At 39.5% G+C, this 22,426-nt stretch overlaps 1 protein-coding gene across 1 annotated transcript in view; it reads right to left on the bottom strand.

Annotated features, from left to right (window-relative positions):
• Nucleotides 1-971: 971 nt before the first annotated feature.
• LOC139126036 (uncharacterized) overlaps nt 972-22,426 on the bottom strand; it is a 28,959-nt gene continuing 7,504 nt past the window's right edge. The window contains exons 7-24 of the mRNA XM_070692101.1: nt 21,427-21,630; nt 20,179-20,388; nt 19,495-19,716; nt 16,842-17,054; nt 15,002-15,223; nt 13,357-13,563; nt 11,696-11,992; nt 10,935-11,084; nt 9,674-9,986; nt 9,219-9,316; nt 8,356-8,519; nt 7,842-7,934; nt 6,944-7,052; nt 5,966-6,038; nt 3,511-3,568; nt 2,754-2,824; nt 2,332-2,407; nt 972-1,784 (exon numbers count right to left, since the gene is read on the bottom strand). Coding sequence (XP_070548202.1) covers nt 1,590-1,784; nt 2,332-2,407; nt 2,754-2,824; nt 3,511-3,568; nt 5,966-6,038; nt 6,944-7,052; nt 7,842-7,934; nt 8,356-8,519; nt 9,219-9,316; nt 9,674-9,986; nt 10,935-11,084; nt 11,696-11,992; nt 13,357-13,563; nt 15,002-15,223; nt 16,842-17,054; nt 19,495-19,716; nt 20,179-20,388; nt 21,427-21,630 — 2,975 coding nt within the window. The 3' untranslated portion in view covers nt 972-1,589. The remainder of the gene's footprint in view (nt 1,785-2,331; nt 2,408-2,753; nt 2,825-3,510; nt 3,569-5,965; nt 6,039-6,943; nt 7,053-7,841; nt 7,935-8,355; nt 8,520-9,218; nt 9,317-9,673; nt 9,987-10,934; nt 11,085-11,695; nt 11,993-13,356; nt 13,564-15,001; nt 15,224-16,841; nt 17,055-19,494; nt 19,717-20,178; nt 20,389-21,426; nt 21,631-22,426) is intronic.

Below are 22,426 nucleotides of genomic sequence, written 5' to 3'. Positions count from 1 at the left end.
GTTTCGACTGCAACAAATCCGGTATGCGCTAAAGAGACGGCTTCCCTTTCAATGTCAGATTTCCGACCATTAGATGTGTTGTTATCAATTGGTGTGTTGAACTTATTTATTTCGCCTTATTTTCATCAATTGGTTTCCAGTCAAAAAATGCCGGTAGCAGTAAATCGAATTCACACACTTTTGGTTGAAGACAGAAATAAGAAAGACTATTTATTAAATTAACTGAACAAAGAAAAATCCTGTAAAAATATGTCCACAAATTAAAAATTGATATAAAATACAAAGCAGTTTTAAACTCGTATGAACAATATTTTTTAACTGCCTCCTTTAAACATTGCCGACATGGGCTGCCTTGTGAGTTTTGAAATTGGACAACCTTTGTTACAGGGCCGAGAGTTATGGTATCAACACGCGGGAAATGTTGTTTACAATGTTTCGTTTTCAATTATTAGATGAATTACACGAACTGGGAGCCGGGTCAGCCGAACAATCTTGGAAGTGGCGAGGACTGCGCAAGTCTGAAAAGTGGCAAGTGGTCCGATGACGACTGTTCATCATTTCATCGTTACATTTGCGAAAGACAGAATGGTAAGATATTTTTTAGTATTTTTCAGTATTATAGTTTTATTTTAACATTTTTACCTGAAGTTTCACTATATGTGTAGTTTTTGAAAGACATCAGGACAGTAAAGAGTACAAAAAAGCCATATATATATATATATTATTTTTATTGTTGTTGTTGTTGTTCACGGACTGAAGACAGAAAAGAGCATGACAAAAACAGTTTTAACTGAATTTTAAAAGAAAATTGTTCATTCTTTTTTTTCAGATTAATTGCAACCAGAGGAAATTACACAGTGTCAATCGTCGCGGAGCTATATATTTAAATTGCATGTTTTGATCAATTTGCTTGAAGTCTTAATGTCAACGTTGGACTTTTGTTTATTTGTCCGTTTTTCCTAGGTTGGTGGTAAAAATTCTGTTATCACCGATAATGAGGCAACTATTTCGGGTGGATTTTTTTCTGAACGCTCTGTTTTACCTTTAAAGACGATGACACTGGAGATATTCGAATGTTATGTGAATTGTAAGCATTATATATGTCTTAAAATGCAGAATAAAGTTAGTATCTTTAGAAATTTCAGGCATACTTCCCGTTTATTTCCAAGCACTACCCTGACTTCATTCAAAGTGAAGATATAACCCTTTAATAATATGTATGTATGTTATGTTCAAATCATTCCCTTCGACGCGCATACTGCCTTGAAAAAAAATGACATTTCCCTGTACGTTGTAAACTTGGTCGGTCGACTTTTTTGCTGTTGTCTCTCTTTGACTAATGCTACCACCCTTAATAGTTCTTATGATGCGTAAAAAATAAACATGCAGTTAACAAGGAAACAAAGAAACAGACAGTGCCAGAATTTATGCATGTAAAGCTCCCGTGTGTATCTGTGCAACATGGGCAAACTGCGCAGTGAAATCCAACCAGATTGGTATATTTAAAGCAGACGGGTACAGCGGCTTCTTGCTTCGAAACTTCTGTCCGAACTGAGACACGAGCGTGACCATATGAATCTCCGGCAAGCTCAACGGCTGATAGGTTGTGTCTTTCCTGAGCTGGACGGAGTTATTTTCCCTCTTTCTGGTTGGACAGGTCTCTTTGATCGGTGCAGGGTTTGACAGAGACCGAGCAAAAAGAGAATGAGCTCACAGAGTGAAATGATAGAAGTCCCGATGTAGAGTCCCAGAGATCCGCCTACGTCACTCAGTATATCTTTCCACTGCAAGACCATCAAATATGAAGAAAAATATTGCATTGGTAGATTGGCCACGAATCATATAATTTCACACAGTTCAAATCACCAGTATGGGATTTCCAATAAAACAATGGGTCAATCGATGGAACACTATTTTTTTTTTAATCTTTTTTAATATTTTATGATTATTTAAGACTCACATCATGAAAGTGATTGTAATTAGTTCTCTATTGATTGTTACGGCTCGCATCTATTGATTGTTACCGCTCGCACATTTACGATTCAGTTAAACAAGCTTATCTCCATGTACCTACCTAAACGAACACATACATAGAAACATATAGATAGGTAGATAGATAGATAGATAGATAGATAGATAGAAGAATCGATAGGTAAATAGAAAAATAGATAGACAGATATTAGATGTTACATACATACATACATATACATAGATACATACATACATACATACATACATACATACATACATACATACATACATACATACATACATACATACATACACACACAGAGGAGAAGTGAAAAGGTCAAAAGTAGACACCATACTCACAGTGTATGATGCACGTTCGGTGGCCGAATTGTAGTTCAATTGAGGAAAGTAGACCTCTAATCGAACCAAATTTGAGCTTATGAGAACGAAGAACAACGAAAAATATTCAGTTAATAGAAAACAAAAGTAATAAATCTCGATTTGAAAAGCGCCAGTGCATGCAAAAACATTGATATCTGTCTACGAAGGATGGTGTAAAAAAGACTTTCCCTTATTCATTTTGCAGTTTTTGTTATTCCTACTTTTCTCTCTCGTTCTTTTTTTTGCTTTCTTTTATCTATCCTTGTCTAGTCGGTCAGGCACTCTACAAGCCCGTTTTATCCAAATATGTATCTTTGTTTGCAAATGTTTCTGTCTGTCCATTTTATTCTCTCACACTCTTTGACACCTCTCATTAAAATAGATCGTGTTTGTTATCTCACCTTGCCGCTTCTTCGTCGGTTATGTCGTAGAGTTTGCTATTTTTCGTGTAAAGTGTCTTCAGAAGATTCGGCTGTAAATCAAAGATACAAACACGATCATTAATTAATTAATAGACCTTTTCCCGGTTATCCCACAATGCATTGCAGTGACTTTATCAAACATCGTATATAAGCTCAAAACAGCGAAAACATGTTGATTTGTTTTGTACAACGGATTGTTAAAGGAGAATGACACAAATTTGCAATACAAAATAATGCCCAGTGTATAATCTAACCATCAGCAACGAAAATATAGGTCAGGATGTACCCTGCCATAGAGTTCTATGATTAACGTAGGCTGCGTGTACCCTACGGCTAAAAAGTTCTATGCGTAACGTACGCTTTGTATACCCTGGCGCGCACTGCATCATGGAACCGGTAAAAGAACTATTAAAAGAGAAGCGAAAGAAACTAAATCATTCACTATTATTCAATAATCTATACCCACACGCATGCTTCATTCCGTAAGCTCCAAAGTCATTTTTTTCGCTTGTGTAAAACATACTGTAGTCAACTTATTTTCAGATTTTTGCAAATTTCTGATGAAAATCTGTAGCTAATGAAATATGATGCCCATCTGGTCCAAAATTACCCACATAATTACAGGAAAAATTGTAAAATTGGTTAAATGTCGTATTAAACTTTTGGTGGGAAAAATTACGGCTCTCAAAGGGTTAAAATTGCATAAAACATAGACACACAGACACACATTTCTTACCAAGTAAACTTTGGCAGGCCACTGAGCATGGGAGAGCGACGTCGAGAATGTGTGTTGACTGAAACGATAATAACGACATAATTATCAAATTATAAAAGAAAAATTTGCTAAGCAATGTGAAATCTTTCTATTTGAGGTTGCCTTGTTGTGTAAAGGTCGATGTGTCTGTGTTTTTTCCTGCCGAAGTTCGCTTTTCACCTCTCCTTCCTGCAACCTGCTGGGGTTGTGAAATATTCAAATATGTTTACAAAAGCTACATAGCACGCTATATACATTCTGCGTACATTATTTCAATTCAATGCCTGCGTGTCAAACCAAATATTTTCATCTGGCTCTTGCTTCGTGCTGGTTGCAATGTAATTCTACAGTGCTACGGACTAGAACAGATTGCGATAATCTTTGGAGGTTTTTTCCAAAAATTTTGGGGAGCCTATATTGTAAAGAAAAGTGTCTAGTGACAGTTCGACTTCAGTCCTGAGTGGTAGTCACTGTTGTCAACCGTATCATATCGCACATAACACATATTGCATATTGCACGTATTGCACGAATCTCCATCTTGTCAAGGCTAGCTAGTAATTCCGCAAGCATTCCTTCGGATAGCGAAGAACAACATAACTTGCTTTCTAGACAAAAATGGTCAAATTATTATCAAAAGGCTCGCCTTTTGTGCAGTAATGGTCGGAACTACTTCTAAGATCATAATCCGCATTCCATTGGTCCCGTACATAGTCTGATTAGACTCGTATATATACATTAATATATTACCATGCCCTGCCCGTCGCACTTGATTTGTAGACCTGAACCACGTGACTGACCACAAATACACAGTAATGGTTTGTTTACCTGCCCGTGAATGTGAATAACAACTCAAAGTATTGTATCTTTACAGCTGAAACGTAAATTATAATCAATCAGAAAGTAAAATGGAGCACTTGTGGGCCAAGTTGAGATACTTTTTTTCTGAAAACATCCCCAGATTTGCCAACTTTTTACAGCGCGCGTGACAGTGCGTCGCGTATTGCTTAGTTCTGGGGCCCCGTTGTCGTTCGCTTGGGAAATTTTCGCAAATTTTGACGGTTTTCTTGCGTTCGTTGATAATATAATGGAAATAACAGACTCCGCCCTGACCATTAACGTTTAATTATGGGCGCGGGCTCGAGGAAAGCCATACATTAACGGGCTCGGCAAGCCTCCCCCGTTAATTTTTGGCTTTCCTCTCGCCCTTGCCATAAGGAAACGTTAATGGTCGGCGACTCGCCCGTCATTTCTATAACATAGTCATGGTTTTTGGGTAGAATTAAGTATTGCGTCGTAGAACTTTTCGCTCATGTGAAGTTGTTGGTTTCTATTTTCAACGTTACGGCCACATTAAATAGTAGAGAGGTTAAGATTTCATCCGTAGCGAGAACGTAACGTAGAGTGGCGACGCGTTCCGTACGCGTAACGTTCTGCACAGATTCGGATTAAGACTTGACCGGCCCTGTCGCTTTGCTTTCCACTTGCTTTCCACGGCAGCAGTAACTGGCTAGCCGAGCAAGGTTCACATGTCTGTATTCACCTAACGATCTACAGTCTACTGAAGTCTACTGAAGTTTATACAAACAATTTCAAGTCGCGCTTTTTTGATTTTATAGACATAAAGCAAGTCCAGATTAAGACGTATGCGTGCCGACTCACACACCCGACTCACACAGTCGCATTGTCTAAAGGATTTTGCTCTGATATCAGGTTAATAGAACACAGAGATAAAAACTTGAAAATACTGAAATTTTACTTTGTGTTTGAAAAACCGTGTAAAGCCACGGAGGTAAAACAAATGACAATGTTAATTTCAGTCTAGACTGAATGTTATCGGCAGTGCAGTGTATGCGACGTCTACCGCCACGCGTGTGCCGTTCGTCTGCGAGTGCACTGCAGGAGGTAATTTTTCCTTTTGTTACCTAAAATATCTCAAAATAAGACGGCGATTGATAAAACCAAGAACAACAATACAAAACGAAAGGAATGTTAGTTTTGATTATCAAGTCTATGGCGAAGCGAGCGTGAAAATCGCTCTCGGAAGAGGTGTACGAGAAAAGTGGCCGTTTCACGTAGAAAACGACTGCCAAACGACAAGAGAACGTGTGACATCATCAGAACATGATGAGAGCGCGCAGAAAGTGATGACGTATCCGTTCCCGTTCCGTTCGCGTATGAAATCTTAACCTCTCTAATATTTTTGGCCGTAACGTGTACGTCTCCGCTCGTCATACCTGTGTAAGAGAATGTGGATTTTAGCTTAATTAATATGTGATTGTGGCTGAAACAATTGACTAAACGTCAGATGTTTATTCTTATTTTTGTTTGAGTTGATCAAAGTGAACAAAAAAATTATTATAATGTGGCAAAGATAAAATATTAATGATAAAAAAGATATATTTAAATTAGCAGGGTACCATTTAATTTGCAACTTACTGGCATTGTGGTGGACAGTCACAGGATATGCGATCGTTATGGAAGTAATATAATACCATTCGTCTGCACATATCTGTAAAAAAAAATCACTGACATACATGAACGTACGAGGCGTTTTAAGGTAGAACGCACCTCAGGGACAGTCATTCGGACTCTCGAACTTTTACAATTCTCTTCTGATATACCACATGTGGGGGATCATTTTAAAGCTCTTGGTGAAACAAAGTTGTTCACCGGCTTAGTTTTTCGAAATTCGAAAATTTTTATTTTTTCCATGGAGTTAACACAGGGATGGCGGCCATTTTGAATTTCTAAATATTGGGTAATTTCTTTCTCTAGTACCAAAATTTGCACTGTAATCCCCTGTCTTTAATTTTGATTTTGAAAGAGAATGATTGAAAGATCCCTTGAGGAAAGTTAGAGCAAATTTGAAAGTTTAAGTCTTTCACTTTCGAGGTACATACTGCCTTAAGGTAGAATGAGCCTCGATCGGTGACAGATATTCGGAGTCTCAAAGTTTTACAATTCCGTTCTTGTCTACCACTTGTGGGGGCTCATTTTACAGCTCTTGGAGTGAGAAAAAATTTCACCCGCTTAATTTCTTTTGTTCCTCACCAGATGATGTTATTTTTCAGCATAGAGCTAACACAGGGATGGCGACCATTTTGAAATTCAAATATAGGGTGGCAAAGACTTGTCAAAAGTTTAGATGTTTCACTTTCGAGACGCAAACCCTCCATAGCAGTGGTGAATATTTCAAATTTCCATATATTTACATTTGCAAGGTTCTAGATTTGAATATAGTGGCGTTTCCAGTGTCAAGGTAGAATCAATCTCTCTCTCTCTCTCTCTCTCTCTCTCTCTCTCTCTCTCTCTCTCTCTCTCTCTCTCTCTCTCTCTCTCTCTCTCTCTCATCGTAGGCCAAAGTTTTGTGCGTGTCTTGGACTTAATTTTTCAACCCATGGTTTATGTAATCACCTTCTGTTTTGTTCAATAACCTGCAGGCTGGAACGCTTTCTCCAAATGTAGTCAGGGCGCAGCCGCAGAAATCTACAGCTGCTCGTTGCAGGCATTCCAGTTGACATTTCTGATCATAAGAACAGAGAAAAAGAGTCGCTTTTTGTGCGTTCATTGTCACTGAAACATTACCGAACAATAATCAGGGACTCACTACTGAGACAATGGTATATGTATTTGTAAGGTAGGATGCGCCTCTTTTCTGATCTATCACTTGTCGGGGTTCATTTTAAAGCTGCTCTTGATATAAGAATAATTTTCATCACATTATTTTTTTCGAAATTTGAATTTTATTTTCCTCCATAGAATTAACACAGGGATGGCGGCCTTTTTGAGTTTTAAATACTGGTAAATCATGGATAATTTTTCTCTAGTACCAACATTTGCACGATGACCTCCGATTATATTCTTGATTTTGAAAGAGAATGGTTGAAATATTCCGCGAGGAAAGTTTCAGCACAAGTTTAAGTCTTTCACTTTCGAAGCGCATACTGCCTTAAAATGACATAAAAATGAGGGGAAAACCTAATTTTAACGACACAAAAGATAAGATGTGTTGAAATTATCCCCTGACGGTTACAAGTATTCGCACTGACGCAGCAGTCCTCAATTCGTGGTTCTCACATAAACGATTGTTGACATTGACTTTTGCTCTCCCTTGAAGCTTGTATAACCCCTAGTAGTGTGCATTATTTAGAGATAAAGCTGACATAAATCCTGCAGATATAACATTGTCTGCGAGGCGTGCGAGAAGGTGGCGCTGTCCTGTACAGAGGCTGCTCTTCGCCATTGCCACATTAAAGCTGGTCATCAAGAATGCACAGTTTCCTCTTCAAATGAAACACTGTGAATCACTCACTTGTGTGCTATATACCGCAGTTCCTTCTCCATTTTCTCCATCTGCGTCTTTTCGGCAATTTCCGTACGATTTGCCCAACCTGGTAACGATGTTCTGTAATAATAGTCGGCGGAATTAAATGCTTACATGTATTGCTGCCATGGGAGCAGACCGGCTATGGCCAAGCAGGCTTTTAGTTCTTTTGAGTAACTATGTATCAAGGAGATGGAAGCAGTGAAGAGTGACCTTATATCGGAGGGTAACCTGCCTGGACACCTTCAGTAAACATGCTTATCTTCCAAGGGTCCCTAATTTGAACATACATACAAAACTAATGAAACATTGCAATCCACGCTTAGCACATTACCATGGAAACAAGAAACGGTGGAATGCACCATAGACAGTAGTTCTACTTGTCAAAATTGATTGATTGACTGATCGAATTGAATTGAATTAAATTAAAGAAAATGTTGGTGGGAGAAGGGTCATGCTTTGGTATATATACAAAACCCGAACGGGAGCGGGCGCTACTCACCTGCGTCAGACCCACCGATGTGATAGTGCCTGGCCTCACTGTGAACCCTTCCTGCACCGGTAGAACTGGCCATCCCGATGGCTTAATAATAACTCGGACGCCTGACTCCTGACTGAACAGACTTAGGTATTCACTTTGTTCGGTAAACAGTGTCATCTTAAGACCTGCAAATTCCCGTTTAGAATATTACAAATGTTGATGTAAGTTTTCTTTTGAATATATGGCACAAGACCACTAATTAATTTCCCATAGGCCATCACAGCAGCGTTGAGCACTTTCCAAATCTAAAACATTCAGGGTCACGAATCATCTTAATAGGTGTTAGGTCAATGTCAGCTTGACTACTGATGAATTTTTCGAGCGGGCAATTGCAAGTCGACGGACATTTTGAGATAACGATGAAATAGAGCCCTCTGTGGTGGTTTTGACAAAATTCAGGCTTATTGTTATGGTTTCTATGGTCCCCAGAACTCCTCATATTACCACTGAATGCTTCAGCCATTATTCACAACAGTCTGCATTTTGTTTCAGGCAGAAAAATATCTTTACAAAAATTCTTGACATTAAAGTTCCAACTAAACAAGCATCCATGCAGGTATCAAAACTTCAAGGTCTGCACTATTTTTCTTCCGAACTACCTTCATAACGAACCCGGAAGTGAATCAATGGTCTTGTGCCATATAGTAGATTATGAGTCACCGGAATAATATTGCCTTGTTGAGCACGTATGTCGAGCATATGGCATCTTTAAATCATGGAGTACAATCATTTTGTTAAGACCTGTGTACCGTGTGTAATGAACTGTCTATCAAATATCACACAATACAGTGAAATTAAAAACATATTACAAAATTCTCTCCTACCGAATGGGGATCCTGGTCCCTTGGCTATCAGCGGTAAGGAACTGTTGTTAAATGTGTAACAGTTACCGTACACTTCATCTTGGAATTGCGTAATCGCGCTGAAAAAAATGATAAACATTTCCCTTGTTACTACCTATTTATATTAAAAAAATCTAAATGCATATTCTCTCACAGTATGTCGAAATTTCATTCGCCGACCACAAATATGAAATGTTACATGCAAGTATGATATGGACGAAGAGACGGACAGGCAGACTTGTCAGGTAGACAGACATAAGTACAGAGAGACGTGACTGAAAAGAAACAGGCACAGAAAAGTACAGACAGACAGACAGACAGACAGACACATCTATGTAGTGTCAGGAAAGTATATGCAGTATTTTGTAGAGACAGCATTGAGTGTAAAGGGGCACAATAGAGATAAAGAAGTAAAGATGGTGAAACGTGATCCCTACCTCATGTTACATTCGTCCCCGCTAAAAGTGCATTGAACTATCATATCTTCCTTTCTGTGCCCAAGCATCGCAACTTCATCCTTTGTCAATTTCAAGACATTTCGCACATGTCGGTAATCGCGATGCTTGCTGAACGCTTTGAACCCGATCCAATCTGGAGGCGTTTCACTCCTGACGCGGGAGAATCCCACGTCGTAGAGGGTGTACTTTTTCAACTCCTCCGAATCAATTGTGTCATCATCTACCATGCTGTCGAACCGTTCCTTCAGACTCTCGAATCTCTCCTCGGACGTGACGTTGTCCTCTTCCGTCACTGTTTTTGAAAGGTCAGTAAAAGCAAGGGCGTAGAGTTACTCTTAGGATAATGAGGGTCGCACGCAACGCATGCGCATTTCAGAGTTGAACAGGTGGCGAACAAGATGCTTATTTCTCATGTAAAAACCAATACACGAAGGTTGTTCTCTGTTTTCACACTTGGTATGGTGGCGGACGATTTATTTCAAAGAAATGATGCGATTTTGCTTAGAATTGCAAACTTTACGGCTTCCTATCTTATCTTATTTATTTATTTTTCAGTATACCCATACTGTTTGTCAGTTAGAGTCAGTGTGCCAATTTTCTGATTCAGGCAGAAAAATATCTTTTTCCGCTCTCCTTGAGGTTTTATATTTCTGCAATATAAGTGTCTCTGAACTTTTTGTGTCATTATGTCCGTTCATCTGCCAGTCTGGTAAATGTAAGTTCTTGGCTTAAAAACAAATAAAAAACACGTTTATCGTGCTCAAATTTTAATTGAATTAAGATGGTCCGAATTGACATTCGAGATTTTTGTGATCCGTGTTTTCTGCTTTGCTAATACGTCGGACAGTCTAATAAATGCATCAGCGAATCGTTTGGATCGGTTGGCAGTCTGACGCAGTCGTTCGAGACACCGACACACTATCAGATATACTATTGTATTCATTTTGATTGCAGTGGATGTTCAAGTCGGATAAAATTGATTGTCAACATTGAATTGCTTTCCAATAAAAAATTACCTTTCGATGATCGCACGTGTTCTACGTACTACGCAGACGAAAATTAGAGAAATTACATACTTTATAAACTTTTTAAAATCTTTCAAAAGATTTTGCCCACCAGTCCATCGTTTTGCTTATCTGTAATGCGCTTACACAGTATAGAAGATAACACTGCCATCTCTGTAAGGGCATTGGCAAAATATGAAAGTTATTGAATTTTATAATTTTTTTTTTGCATTTACTGGCGACTTTGTCTTTGCAGGCAGCCTCGTCTGACGAATCATCGCAGTCCAAGATAGTGTCACAAACACTGAACGTTTTGATACATTCTCCAGAACCACAACGCCACGTGCCAGCTGGGCATATCGTTGAATTGATACTTGGGATGTGCTCTGTGGGTGAAGAAAATAAAGGTATGGTTAAGCTGGAGGGCGCCCTCTCTAGTAGTTTAGGGGCTGTTGAGGTAGGTGGAATGCTGGGAAGACCGGTTGGAGGTGGCCATGTTTTGATGTGATAAGCGCCCTCTACTATATATGATACTGTCTGTGTCGTGTCATGTTGTTAAACCATATATAATTAGGAAATACCAAACAAGTTCCTTTGTGAGGCTTCAGTAGAGTATAACTGCATCTATCTGTCTCCGTCTCTCTGTCTCAATATCTGTTTCTGTTTGGCTTGGTGTCTTCATGCCTTTTCTCTTTCTCTCTTTTCTCACTCACAATCTCACAACCTTTTTCTCTCACCATCTGTCTCTATGCCTGTCAGTATGTCTGTCTATTTATCTTTGCTTATTTATCATTTATCCGTCTGTTTCTGTCTGTCTGTCTGACTGTCTCTGTCTGTCTGTCTGTCTGTCTGTCTGTCTGTCTGTCTGTCTGTCTCTCTCTCTCTCTCTCTCTCTCTCTCTCTCTCTCTCTCTCTCTCTCTCTCTCTCTCTCTCTCTCTCGCTATCACTAACTACCGATAGCATTTGGCAGAGAATATGTATTATCGTCATACTCACTGTTAAGACCTAGGTCTAGGAAGTAGTCAGTGTCCTCGGCGTGGCGCAATGTTGCACCTTCATCATCGGCGCTTTCCTGGCTTAACCAACACGTATTCGAGGAGTGCTGAAAATTTATTGACTTGCAGACGTATCGTCTACTTCTGGAACATTTCCGGAGGCAGAGATGTAACGGCATCCGTGGAAACCTCTCCAACTTCGTCTGGTTACTTGGAACAAGCACTTTGTTTGACTGTTTATCAAAATACTTTTCCAACCTTGCCATATGGATGCTGATCTTCGCATCGAAAGTAATTTCTATAAAAGTAACGACAATGAGATGTCTGACTGCTGACAGAAAATAGAGTTACTATCAATGGTATTTGCAACACAAGTAATTTGCTAATTTGACACTAATTCACAGAAACAAGGGATTAAAAAATGTTCGCTGTGTATATGAAGCAGGTTTCATCAACTTTCGCACAGTACGCTCAGAGTTAAATCACTACTTACAAAGCTTTATTTAATATGTGAATGAGCTAATTATTAACTTGACACGCCAAATTGCTTCTAAGCTCAATTAAATATTTATCAGACCAATATCTGTAGCAAGTTTCATCAAAAGTAATGCTGTATATTTGAAGTAATATCACTAATTACAAAGTTTATCAAATATGCAAATGAACCCTTACTTAAGTCCACACAACTAAATGATTTACACCACAATTAGCTATCTGTCGGATAAGTGTCTGCAGCAGATTTCCTCACATTTGTTCCAGTTGTTTCGGAATTATGTGACGAATTACAAAACTTCATAAAATATGCAAATGAGTTATTTGTTAACTTGACACTGCTAAATGCTTGTCAGTACAATTAGATATTTATTGGGTCAATATCTGTACCAGATTTCACTGACTTGGGTGCCGTAATTTCAGAGTTATATACCTAATTACAAAGTTCATTAAACATGCAAATGAACCCTTAATTAACTTGACACTACTAGGTGCTTTACACAACAGTTTGATATCAGTCAGATCAGTATCGTGCAGTTATATCGGAGTTATATGACTAATTATAAAACTTCATAAAATATGCAAATGAGCTATTTATTAACTTGACACTGCTCAATGCTTCTAAGTATAATTAGATATATATCAGATCAATATTTGTTGCACGTATCATCAAGTTTGGTGCAGGAATTTAAGAGTTATGTCACTAATAACAAAAGTTCATTAAATGAGCAGATAATTGACATGACACTCACAGTATCATGATAATGTTCTGAGATTGTCATCAGTGAAAAGTTTCATGAAATTTTGTGCAGTATTTCTTGATATATGTCTAAACTGTCATTACCGTCTCCATATGGAAACCATGGTACGGAAAAAATGATATTGCATAACTTCATTAATATGCAAGCCACACTAACCCGGATCTAATCAGTTCTTGCAAGTAGCATATGGTACCTGTGTACCAAATCCGACTTGAATCTGTCCAGGCGTTTTCGAGTTATCGTGTAAACAGACAGACAGACAGACACACACACACATACACACATACGGACAGACAGACAGACATCGCTATGACATTAGCCCACGTGTGAACACGTGAGCTAATAAAATGACATAGGGAAATCACTGAATGACATCGACATATGATAAATGAAAGATGTTTGCAAATACCTCGAGCAAAAACTTCGACTTCACAGAGATTTAATGCGTCAGTCATGCCTTCAAGCTGTACGCTGACGTATCTGCCAAGGAGTGGAATATCACACGTCAGATTTCTCAGGTTTCCTCTGTAGGATTCTGCAATACGGCCACAGGGTGCATTCATAGAGATGTCTTCGTAGTATCCTACTCGGACCATTGATGACTCTACGGTGTGAACTATGGGAGAGAGAGAGAGAGAGAGAGAGAGAGAGAGAGAGAGAGAGAGAGAGAGAGAGAGAGAGAGAGAGAGAGAGAGAGAGAGAGAGCGACAGACAGACAGACAGACAGACAAATAGGCAGAAAGGCAATCTGAGACACTACGTGAGAGAGCGTGGGTTTGTCTACCAGATAGTACTCATCGATGTTTGGCGTTACAATGGTTCTTTTACTCCTCATTTGCTGAACCATACCCAGGGTCTTGGCACAGGGACTGAATATTGTAGACCATGTTGCCTTAAGGATTATTGTATTCACAATTAACAATCGTAAAGGCCGGAAGTTGATCTTTAGCATCGACAATAAAGTCACAGTAAAATATTTATCTTCGATTGAGCTTTTCAAAATATCATACAGAATATGTCCTTGTTACAAATCAATACATATACCTATCATTATGAGACAGTTTCGAATATATATATATATATATATATATATATATATATATATATATATATATATATATATATATATATATAAAACATTATAACACGCCACATGCTCATTCCGTGTCGCGATTCGCCAGAATACGTCACGTGACGAGAAAATAGATACGTCTAGTCCCCGCCGGATCGACAAAAGTGACGTCAGAGGGCATTTTTTGAAAAGCTATTTCCCTAGGGAAATAGTTCTGACTAAATTTGGAAAAGTGCCCGGTCACGTGACCGTAGTGTCGTCTGCAGCTTTGCAACAATGGCGGGTGACTAGAACGTGATGTGCTGTGCGTCCGGCATTGGTGACGACACATTCTCTTTATTCCAACATTTTCCTTCGTCGTAAACCACGCGCCTCTTTACGGCAACAGCTCAGCGCTACCCGTAGGTCAGCGTAGCGGAAATCATTGCTCTGGCAAGCGAGAATGACATTTTCCAACATTCCAACAGCATATGAACTTGAGTAGCTCATCGACGGAAAAGATTAAAGTGCAACTAAAGATGTCGCTAGGTATGTTTAGAATATTTTTTGAGAGAAAGTGGTACCGTGTACAACTGAAACCGCGGTGGAAACATCGCCCAGTGAACTTGTCACTGTGGATTGTTGTGGTGCAAAATATCAAAACACATTAAAAACTATATAACAATAAAACATGAGCATGTGGTGTGTTATAAAACACCTATAGCCTGGTCTTTATTCGGGCTATAGCGCTCGTCTATTACCCCTCGTGGCCGTGTATTACCAGACACACATCGCTATACCCCTCGGCCTACGGCCTCGGGGAATAGCGATGTGTTTCTGGTAACACACGGCCCCTCGGGGTAATAGACGGGCGCTATATCCCTCATGACCAGGCAATAGGTGTTTAATATTAAATTCATATATTCGTGTCTTATTGTCCGTTGTTGATACAAAGTCGGTTGATAAAATACAATTTATGTTGATACATGTATGCCGTACTCACTACTTGAGGGAGAGTTCATCACAACCCTATACACTCTGTATATGCTAGCCAAGTCGACACGCCACCACGCATCGAGCTCAGCTACCGTCAGCGAACAAACACTCAGATCTAGATAGTCACTGTGCTTTCCGTCGACCGCGTTGCTGGCGCTGAAGGTGAGCGCCGTACTGCTTTGCTGGGCTGTCTTTCCAATAGCCACGTTCGGTAAAGCTGCTATGTTAACTGTAAAAGAACAGCGGATCATGGAATATTAAACCGATAACACCACAACATCGCAAACAGGAGAAAGTTGTGGGGCGGTCATAGATCTGCCTTCCACAGGGGTTAAAGATATCATAACTTTACCCCCTCTGTTTAGCTATTTATCGACAAAGGGGAGCCATACAAAATATGAAACACACCTCGCACATAATCGAGTTAAGACTTTGCTCGAGTAAATTAGGGACGAAACTGTTAAGTATTGTAGCCATATCAGCAATTAGTTTCACGTGAAAACACAGATTAAAGAACTATGTTGCTGGTACGAAATATGTGTTGGTACTCTCTGCTCCTAATACACAGTTTACCCATGTCCAAGCTCGACCACAGGGACCTGTACGAAAATAACGATATTCACATATCCATTTGATGACGTACTTGATATTTCCGACAAAGAACCATTTTCTATCGATGGTCTCCTCTCTCTTTACATACGGCCTTAAATGGAATCCTAGAAACTTGGCCAATCCACCGTCCCTCCACCCACCGTAAACACTCAGGCTGCCTTATGCAACTGAGCTACTGTTTTTGACTTCCGTTTACAAGGCCATTGACCTAAACGTGCACGTATATGTGTGCACATGAACTGAAAAAAATGACTCAGTTGGCCATCTTGAGGTCACCAGTATGTCGCTAATTGTTGACCGACTGATATCCAACTTGAATAATAATCCGCCTATCCATTCAATCCAATCCATCCACCTAACAATAGACCTTTTCCCGGTTATCCCACAACGCATTGCAGTGACTTTATCAAACACCGTATATAAGCTCAAAACAGCGAAAACATACAGATTTGTGTTGTACAACGGATTGTTATAGATGAATGACACAAATTTGCAATGCCAAATAATGCCCCGTGTATAATCTAACCATCAGCGACGAAAAGATAGGTCAGGGTGTAATCTACCATAGAGTTCTATGAGTAACGTACCCTGCGTGTACCCTACGGCTAAAAAGTTCTATGCATAACGTAAGCTTTTATATCCTGGCGCGCACTGCATCATGGAACCGGTAAGAGAACTGTAGACTACGAAAATGTTTCAATAATTTATCTACCAATTAATTTGTTGCATTATTGATCGCGCGATTAGTTGATTGAGTTGTTGGTCCGATAGATACATGCCATGGATAAATAAATGAATGATCGATTGCATGATCGCTTGATCAAACAATCAAACAATTGATTGATCGAACGATTGATCGAACGATTGATTAGCTAATTATAGATTTGGGTTAGCTAAATTGTTGCCGGGTGAACAGATGAATTGCTTGGTGGATTGGTGAGTGGGTGGATGGTTGCACGGCGGACCGGCCAATTGTTTGAAGGATGGAAAATAGACCTACAGCTCGTTTCCCTTGCCGTTGAATGTCTGGTCTAGATACTGTGTGTACAGAACACACGATGTGTTTATCTTACACAAACAACAGGGTCACCGAATCGGGCTGTAGTAATTTATTGCTTAATTTACTATAAATAATAGTGACCGATTACGTCATGAAGCATGTTTCAATAAATTATCCAAGTATCTTCCCTGCCAATTTGCATTATTTGCATTAAACAGCTCGATATCAAACTTACCTTGGCCGTACACTTGAACTTCACAGATATGGAGGTATTCGCGCCTTTTCTGTATTTGTATTCTGACGTATCTTGCAGTCGGGAAAGAAGCACAAGTCGTGTGGATTTTTGTATTCTTTGCATCTGTCGGATCAAATTGCCTTCCGCATCTTTTGTAATACCGAAAGGACGCCCACTGACTGACTTGAACTTGACCACCGATGATACGTTGAGCTGAAATTATAACAAACCGAATCATTGTCTCATGCTCTCTTAGGGAGCCGTCATTATTTAACGCCGGGGGGGGGTCGGAGGAAGCTGGGGGTGTTACTCAAAAAATTGAAAGCTGGAAGGGGATTGCTCAAAATATGGAGAGAAAGGGGTTACTCAATTTTTGGTGCAAAATGAATTGAAATACCTCTCAGATTGTACAATTTCCCATACAGATTTCTCAACATTTTCCATGCGAGAGGGGAGACACTGCAACGTACTTCTCGTGCGCGCCTCCTTTTGGTGTTCTAACAGTTTTACTTGGTAAACTTCACATTGAAAACACCTCTCAGATTGTACAAGACTACACCATTGCACACATACACTTCTAAACGTTTTCCACACAAGAGAGGGGACAGCACCGTCTGACACTCCTCCCTCGGCCTCCTGCGTGTTTCCCCCCTAGCTGTACTTTCAAGTTTTGCCCCGTCAGATGTCTTTTAGTGAAAACCCTGCTATGATACTCATCAAAAGTAAACAATCCTAGCTATATTGTTGTATTTCAGTCATTGCGCGAGCTTTTATATATGCACTTTGTTTCGACTTTGAATTTCCTTTTGTTGTTTTCACCTTTTTCAACCGTCATGAGATAAGCGATGATACAGTGGTTTGCTTTAAATCATTTCCATAACGCGAAGTAGGCATATCGTCTAAATTAAGGTGTTGCCAACACTACCAGGTGTAATCATCAGCTGACAGAGCAGTAATTCCAGTCGACCACAGAGAAATCAACTCTGCCAAAGTTGAAACATTTTCTTGCAGCATGTCAGATGTAGTAAAAATAACTACATCCGAAAGCAAGTGATACAGTGAATTGCTTTGAAACATTGGCATTAGACGAACCAGACATATTGTCTAAATCGAATTGTCTAAATCGAGGTGTTGCCAACAGTGTCGAGTGCAATTAACAGCTAAGCGGTAACATGAGTGGTTCATAATAAATCAACTCTGCAAAAGTTGAAACATTGTTTAGCAGGAGGTCAGACATAGTCGAAACAACACCACCACATATGTCCAAGCACTGTGCAAGTCCTATCACTTGCTATTTTTTCATGATCGACTCATGTTACCGCTTATAATTAGCTGTTAATCGCACCCCGATTTAGACAATATGCCCAGTTCGTCTAATGCCAATACTTCAAAGCAAACCACTGTAATCTAGCCGGTTACACCAGGATTTGAAAGATCTTTAATTATTGCAGTATTGTTTGTAAATTTTACAAAAACACATTGATATTTAATCTTGTCAAGTGTGGAGGGGGTCAGTCAAACTTTTTGTGTTAGACAGGGGGATTACTAAAATTCACCATGGTTGGCGGTGATGGGGTTACTCGAAATTCCAGAGATTCCGATGAAATTTCCTCGACGCCCCCCCCCCCCGGCCATAAATAATGAAGGTTTCCTGAAGTTTTAAAGATTATGTCAAATCTTCACGGAATAACCAATCTAATCAAAATTAGAGTTAGAGTTAGAGACGTTGCCTCTTCTTTACCGTTCTCATTGTCTGTTTGTCGCTCCACTACATCGGTTTTACTGCGAGAGGAGATCTCTTTCAAATCTCGTGAATTGGTCACAACACTGAGCTGACCAACCGGTAATAGGCTTACAGCTGCTGCTTGTTATAGGTTGTTGCTTTGATATTTAAAGTGCAACCTGATTGGTTCCTTGAGTGCGAGATTTAAATGCAATCTTCTGTCATTGGGTCAGCTAAAGAGAATCATTATATAAGGAATCGCATTTAACCATATTTGGTAGCGTCTTGGGTCAGATTTCATTGAGACAGGTGGGGTCACTTTCCAATTAACTGTCAATGATATGAGTATATAAATTCAGGAAAAAAAATGAAATTCAAAGAGGTCACGGAAAGTACAAGGGGCGTCAGTTTGAAGTTATAATACCAATTGACCAAACACGGTCCCGTTCGAATAAACCAGAGATGCTTAATGAGTTGCCTTCCAAAACCTAAATTAGCATTTTGTCTAAAATCATAAGCACATGCACTGCAAGAGTGTATGTTGAACAGATGTAATTACCTGTCGCAAACCCCTGCGATAAACTCTACCCGACGGTCTGTGATTGTCTTCACAGCATGCTCACAGGCGCACATCAGCTAACAGCGCATGCCTAACTTTATGACTTGAACAAACAGGATGTGAGTATGCAGCCAATTTCAGTGTCAATTATAGACGAATGAGGGTTGAAATTAGTATAACTAGAAGTGGAACCCCGAGGAAGGGAGTTTCGATACCCTTTTCCCGCCCACGCTTAGTTCTCAATATTTTCATATCAACGTCTTTACCTATCACAAAGAAAAGTTTAACAGGCAATATATAGGACAGGAGAATTGAGAGGTGTAAGAACTTTCACAGTTAGGAGAGTAAAAATTAAAGAATGTCTACCTTACCAAAGCTATCATTCCTGTTAGTAATGACGACGTCACTGATGACGTAGGATTCCCCGAGGTCGACCTGCCACCAGGGTTCATAGTCAAAGTCGGTGTGCATACAGCTACGGTGATGGAAGTCAGGGTCATCGTCGCCGTCCACGGCTTTGACGGCACTTCCATCGCGATACTGACTGCTCTGGGACGCAGACTTGTCCTCAGCTATCTCAACAAACGAAGATGCTGTAAGAATCACAGTCTTGAAATGTTAAAAACAGAAGAAATATTTCACCGGAAAAATGACGAGGCAAAACTATATTGAGTATAGAATAAAAACTAAAAGGCATTAAATTTGTCGGGACAAAATCCATGAACACATGCGCCACATGATCAGTTGCACCGACTGACATGTATTTTGGCCCGACAAAGGCATGCCAAGTCCACAATGTTTGATCAATTCCTACAGTGACAACATGTCCATTCGCTGCTACCGGATTACCTAATATGTGCGAGAATGAGCTCAAACTCCCGTTAGCTATGTCATAATTAGCGAAAACAACTGCTCACCTAAACATAAATGGTATGACGTAATCTAAATATAGAAATCCATGTTGAACTGATGCAAACAACGAAATATGAAATCTAGTGGCGCCATCAGCAGAACGCATGAGAGAGACTCCCGATCCGGTACGGCGATCTACTCACCTATCCCCAACACTTCGACTTCACAGAGCGTCACTTTATATGTGTTATCTGGAATGACGATGGAGACGATCTGCCCACTCATTGGAACGCTACAGTCGACGACGAATGTTTCAGTAGCCACGTCGGTCCTTCGGAGCTCCACACATTTTGTATTTTCAGTTAAGTTGTAGCTATTTCCAACAGATATGAAAGCTCCCTCCAGCGGCGACTCTACTCCCACCGTGATGAACGGGTAGTCGTCAATTAAGAAATCAAAATAGACGATGACTTAATAACGAAACAGTAGTATTGTTCGTGAATTAAAAGTTATCAAATTAAATGAAAGGATTTTAATTACGACCACAGAAGTGACCGTAATTAAGAAATGACTGGGAGACACGAATAAATTACTAAAAAGATACATTATCTTCTGAAAGCGAGACATGAAAGAAAGTCAAAATTAAATTATTCTCACAAATTAAACGGACGAGAGAACTCACTTTTTAATACGTTTTTTTGTGTGTGTGTGTGTGTGTGTGTGTGTGTGTGTGTGTAAAGTATAATCAATCACGTATAAAAATGGAGAAGTTGTTTGCCAAGTTTAGACTCCTTTTTCAAAAAAATCTCCTGATTTTCTAAATTTTTACAGCGCGCTTGACAGTGCGTGGCGTATTGCACAAACTCTGGGCCCCGTTGTCTTTCGCGTGGAAAATGTTCGTAAATTTTGACGGTTTTCTTAGATTCGTTGATAATATAATGGTAATAACAGACTCCACACTCGCCATTAACGGTTATTTATGGACTAGGTCGAGCGGAAAGTCAAAATTAACGGGCTTTCCTGTCACCCTTGCCAATACGTAAACGTTTCTGTAATAATTAATTTACATTAAACACGATAGGAACTAATTCGGGATAATTGGACGGTGAAGTAATGTCGATTTAATTTGCAAATGTGACCTCATCTGCTTTCCTTTTAAAGTTACACACCTGTAATTTGTAACATTGCAACATTCAGCTATATGGCACCTAAAACTTTTGAGAAATTTGAAAATTATGAAGATCCAATTATCCTAAAGAGTAGTTTAAAACGTGTTAATTTATCATTATTATTCTTCGTTTGGTTGGTTTGATTAGTCGGTAATTAGTTGCGCAACAAAGTCCACTTTGGTGGAAAATTTTTAATAAATTCATGCAAGATCGTGACAGGACTATATTATAATTCATGGTAGGGTTATTACAGCTTCGAAATCCCAGTGGGCGCGAACTTACCTCCGAGGCTTGCAGGATGTGTGATTCGGATACTGTAAATCGTGTACACTCTACGCAGCTTGAGTTGCCAGAAAGCTTGACCTCGAACCCTAGTTCGGTAGCAAGAGTTCGCCCTTCCGTCGGCCGCTAAATACGCTTTCTCAGAGGGCTCGCTTGCCTGCCAGTAGCTTGAGTTTATGGCTGGCAGGCTTTCCAATGGGATGGCTGAAAAGTACGCATGCGCTCTCGCAGGTTACACTTATGAAAACATAAGTTGTTGTATATCTGCCATCGAAAACAATATAAATTTGCATTTTCAAATTCCCTGAGAACTGCAGGCTTAAAATGATCGAATGACACAGTTAGCGTCAGAAAGAAGGGATGTCGAGTTTATCCCTATAAAAATTACAAAAAATGCATTATTGGAAGAAACTGATTTATATACAATATATGCTATGTGGAAGACAAACATAGGGCTGTTATTTGCAAATCAAACCGAATATATTATATGAAAATCAAAAATTATACGGCCCCCACCATGGCACATGGCAGCCACCCGCATACCTGTGTGGAATATGACCAGGTCTGAGTAAGCAGTCGGGAGACAAAATCGTCTAATACTATAAATGACTACTTTATTCTATACTAATATAATAGACAGTGGCTAATACAGTGAAGCATAACACTTGGGTGAGAGACCGTACATAGAGTCCAGTGACGTGAAGTGTCTCTGTTGAGGGTGGAAGAGTCTCTGATTAGGGAAGGCGAGGTTCCCGTAGATAAAGCACTTTTGGCGGGAAAAGTGTCTATGAGTCACGAGAAAGGCACATGATGGATTAGACATATTGTCTTAGCAAATGGAATCTCTGGTTGGTAAAATAAACAGTGATAGGAAGCGGTGCCTCAAAGCTTAGTCTTAGAAGGAATGCTATCAGAGTATCTATAGTAAGACACTGTACTAATAATGACGTAATACAATATATTTCCTAACAATACCATAATAATTATATTGTGGTATTCT

The sequence above is a fragment of the Ptychodera flava genome, assembly GCF_041260155.1.
Source record: "Ptychodera flava strain L36383 chromosome 3 unlocalized genomic scaffold, AS_Pfla_20210202 Scaffold_26__1_contigs__length_13983176_pilon, whole genome shotgun sequence".
NCBI classification, from domain to species: domain Eukaryota; kingdom Metazoa; phylum Hemichordata; class Enteropneusta; family Ptychoderidae; genus Ptychodera; species Ptychodera flava.
Note: the sequence above shows the minus strand (reverse complement) of the source record. Positions and strands in the feature narration are given on the sequence as shown.